A 3,687-nucleotide genomic window follows, 5' to 3' on the forward strand; every position below is an offset into this window, starting at 1 on the left:
TTTTTTTTTTTTTTTTTTTTTTTTTAAATCTGTTGCAGAGCCCATGTATTGACCCTGTGTAATCAATGGCGTGTAGAAAAGAGCTGTTTTTCTGCAAAGCATTTCATGGCTTGCAAGACTTCTGATTCTTGGAGCAGTTTACTAATCTTCCCTAGAGTTTATTATTATCCATATAGATGCCTTGGACATGGGCAACTTGAGATTCTTTTATAAATTCTAGGAACACTACTGCTTTTCTATCTGCATGTAAAAATGCATTGTGTTTTTGACACTGGCAAGAACCTGCCCATTTAATAACAATTTTTAAAGGCTCCCATTCCAACTGGCTACTATTTGCATTAAACTAAGAGAATTATGCTGACACTGAAGTATTGTTTGATTAGGCAAGCAGCCGTGTCTAGTAATCTGCTAGTCCTGTGTGCCTGAACCTTTTTGTCTCTTATTAATAAGTAGTTATAACAGTCCATTGACAAAGTTCTGATTTCCACAATAGTGGAAATAGTGCTATGCTGTATTCCTGTGGAATTCCTCAAACTGTTTATAGCCTATGTGAATAATTGCATGGAAAACATAAAAAGGATGCTGAAAGTAAGGGTGGAGTCAATGGAAGTAGTTTTTGTTATTCTGTAGACTGATCTTGCATCTGAGTAAGCTATGGAATATACTGTCTCATGTAGCTGTAGGGCTGCAGATTATAAAGGTACCACCTGTCAGTGAGGTGTGCATTCAAAACTGATGAGGTATCATGACTAAATGGTCCACTCCCCTGAAAGGGTCATGAAGTTTTAACATTGGTGTTATGGACTCACATATCTCTGTTCTAGAAATTATTGGTAGATTTTCAGATAGGTTGGTTGCTATTTCAGTTGGCTACAGTTACATTTTATAGCAATATAACAAAGTTGAAGTACTAACTCTTCTCCCTTCATAGAGAAGTTTGTATGCTTGCTGTTATGTGAAACAAGTGGCAGCATTTCATTGCAGGATGAAGTGATTGCTGAGGCTCTTACAGGAGATTCAAGCCATAATTAATGTTCATAAAGTACTTTGGATAGAAGGTGTTGGAGAAGAACAGCGTATTACATTTAATAATGCAGTGTCCTTTTCTGACTAGTGTTGAAGAACATAATGTTCTTGTTTTGTACTATTTATTTCACAACCATAACTTTCTTTTTATGTCTTTTGTGTGCCCATGTAGATTAATCTATGAACACGCACTATTTATGTGCAGTGACTTTTGAAATTTGTAGTTTGCTAACTTAGTTAAGGTTTCCTCATGAAAAGAACTTAATTTATGATGGCAGTGGTGCCAGTGCAAATTGGTTTAGATTTCTTTTATTCTTTTATTCACAGCAACTGGAACAGATCCAGAAGGAGCTAAGTGTTTTGGAAGAGGATATTAAACGAGTAGAGGTGAGGAGCCCAGACGTTGTAACTCTGACAGTTTGACATTTTCACCCAGCTGTCTGCTTGGCTGTAGGTTGCTGTGTTATATTTATGCCATTTGTTTCATTAACAGGAAAATGAACAGACAAAACTCTTTCTTTAACTTGTCCGTTTAGTGAATGCATGCAAGCTGCACCTTGGTGGAAGAGGGGGCCATTCATCCTGCTACTCAGATACTCAGATTTTCCCAAATCCTTTACTTTGGTAGTGAGCAGATTGGCATAATTTTATTGGTTGATGTATTGATCATAAAATTACTAAAATAGTTGCTGCTTTTAGTTGATTTATTCAACTAGTTAGAGCCCAGGCTGTGGGTAGATGTAATGTAACATGCAATGCTGTAAGGCTGCAGCACTTTGAAGCACTACAAAAATATAGCTCACCAGGTGCAGACAGATGTAATGCTTCCTTGCCGAGCCTCCCAGTTCAAGTTCTGCCAAAACACCAGGAAGGGATGCAGTGGTATGGTCTTCAGTCAAGGGGCACAATATAGGATTGCTTGCCTCTCCATCTCTGCTCTGCCCTGTCCACCAACAATGGGGAGACCCAGGGCTGCAGCATGCTCTGTTACAGCCTGCTGATGATGTCACAGGAGCCTCCTCTACACACTGCATGCATCATGCAGTTAACTGGTTGATTGCACAGTTACCTTGAGAACAACTACATGTGCAAAGTAGCTATCATACTATAAGTTCCAATCAGCTATAAAGGTAGACCTTTGTAAGTGTGTACTAACTTTAGAACTGGTTGCTATCAAGGGTTAATTTGCACATATAACAGGGTCTCTCCCTCAGCTGAAAGGCTCCCAGCCGTACAGGAGACGATGCTACATATGCAGATTACAGGGACCCAGAGTCCTGCAGCTGCTGATACTAGGTGCTGGGACTCAGCTGGGTCCTGGCATTCGGGGGGCATGGCTGCCCCAGAAGTGTGTGAAATCCCTGTTGCTGGGAGCCTCACATCTGAGGAGGCTCCTAGCCACAGGAACTTGCTTCTTGCCAGGATAGGCTCCCCCTGGACCAGCAATAAGGCATGATGGGATCTAATGCAGGATCCCACAATCACACCTTCTGCCATGCATATGTGGCATGGCAGGAGGTGTGATTGTGTGAATCGTGCATTAGATCCCATCACACCTTTACCTGTACGTGTAGATGGCCCTGGAGATTCCCGCTTTCAGACCCCAACGATGGCTGAGTATTCAAGCAACACTCATTAACTATCCATCCTTCTCTTGTTTCCCTGCTCTTGGGAAGTGGTGTATGTAGAGGTCAGCATAGTGCTGGGAAGGAGCAGAAGTAGAACCACTGCTATATATAAAATGAGGAACAATGTACTATCTCCTGATACTATTCTGTTCCTTCTTTTATGGTAATCTGATTTGTCATAAGACGTGCTTTAGTGTTGCTAGGGTTTGTTCTAGATATTTCTAAATCTATTAGCTATCTCCTTCCATCCCTAATCAATTCTTAGACTGCTCCTTGAGCTTTCTGCATGTTCTCATGGGACAATGTTTTGGCTCCAGGAGCGAGGAATTGATATTTGAACACACTGCCTCAAACTCAGGAGCCTCTTGAAACTGCCCAGGTATCAGCCAAGCTTCTGTAGTCTCTCCCCTGCCACTACCAACAACCATCACCAGCTTTCCACCTAGTACCTATAAGCCTAGTGTCTAGATTTTTTTATTTACTTTGAGTTTATACATCATAAAAACGCATTAATTCTTTGTTCTAGACACTTTTTTGATGCGTTTATAAAAATTGACAACTTCAGGATTTCTCCTTCACCCAGTAACTAACAAAGTATCGCTCAATTCATACAAACATATTTCAATCTATGATCTCGCAGAGCCTTCTCAGAACAGGTATTCCATGGTTAATAAGATGTGGCATTCTGCTTCAGGTTAAAGTTCTGGACATATTTGAGATGTATTAGCACATTGCATGCACTGCGGTTGTTTGGGCTGGGGGTGACTAAGGCATGCATGATAGCTACAAGGTTTGCCCATTTCTGAAGGCGCAGCCTCCTGGCTGCAGATAGGTCTTAAAATGGAAAAAAAACCAAACCCATGTATTCGGTTACTGGGGCAGAGGAGAGAATCCTTTGTAGAAATAGAATAAATTATATGCCTTTGGTTACATGCCACAAAAATAAATATATACATCACTATTGTATGTTTAAAATCCATCCATTGATTTGTGTGCCTCTAATATGTTGTAACTTGGCTCTCTGTTTCAGGAA

The 3,687-nt window shown here is 40.6% G+C and overlaps 1 protein-coding gene across 1 annotated transcript in view; it reads left to right on the top strand.

Moving 5' to 3' along the window:
- Positions 1 to 3,687, top strand: part of RFWD2 (ring finger and WD repeat domain 2) — a 288,015-nt gene that overhangs the window by 62,471 nt on the left and 221,857 nt on the right. The window contains exon 9 of the mRNA XM_019528351.1: positions 1,354 to 1,413. Coding sequence (XP_019383896.1) covers positions 1,354 to 1,413 — 60 coding nt within the window. The remainder of the gene's footprint in view (positions 1 to 1,353; positions 1,414 to 3,687) is intronic.

Source organism: Gavialis gangeticus, unplaced genomic scaffold (assembly GCF_001723915.1).
Source record: "Gavialis gangeticus isolate Ggan-Ray unplaced genomic scaffold, GavGan_comp1, whole genome shotgun sequence".
Classification (NCBI taxonomy): Eukaryota; Metazoa; Chordata; order Crocodylia; family Gavialidae; genus Gavialis; species Gavialis gangeticus.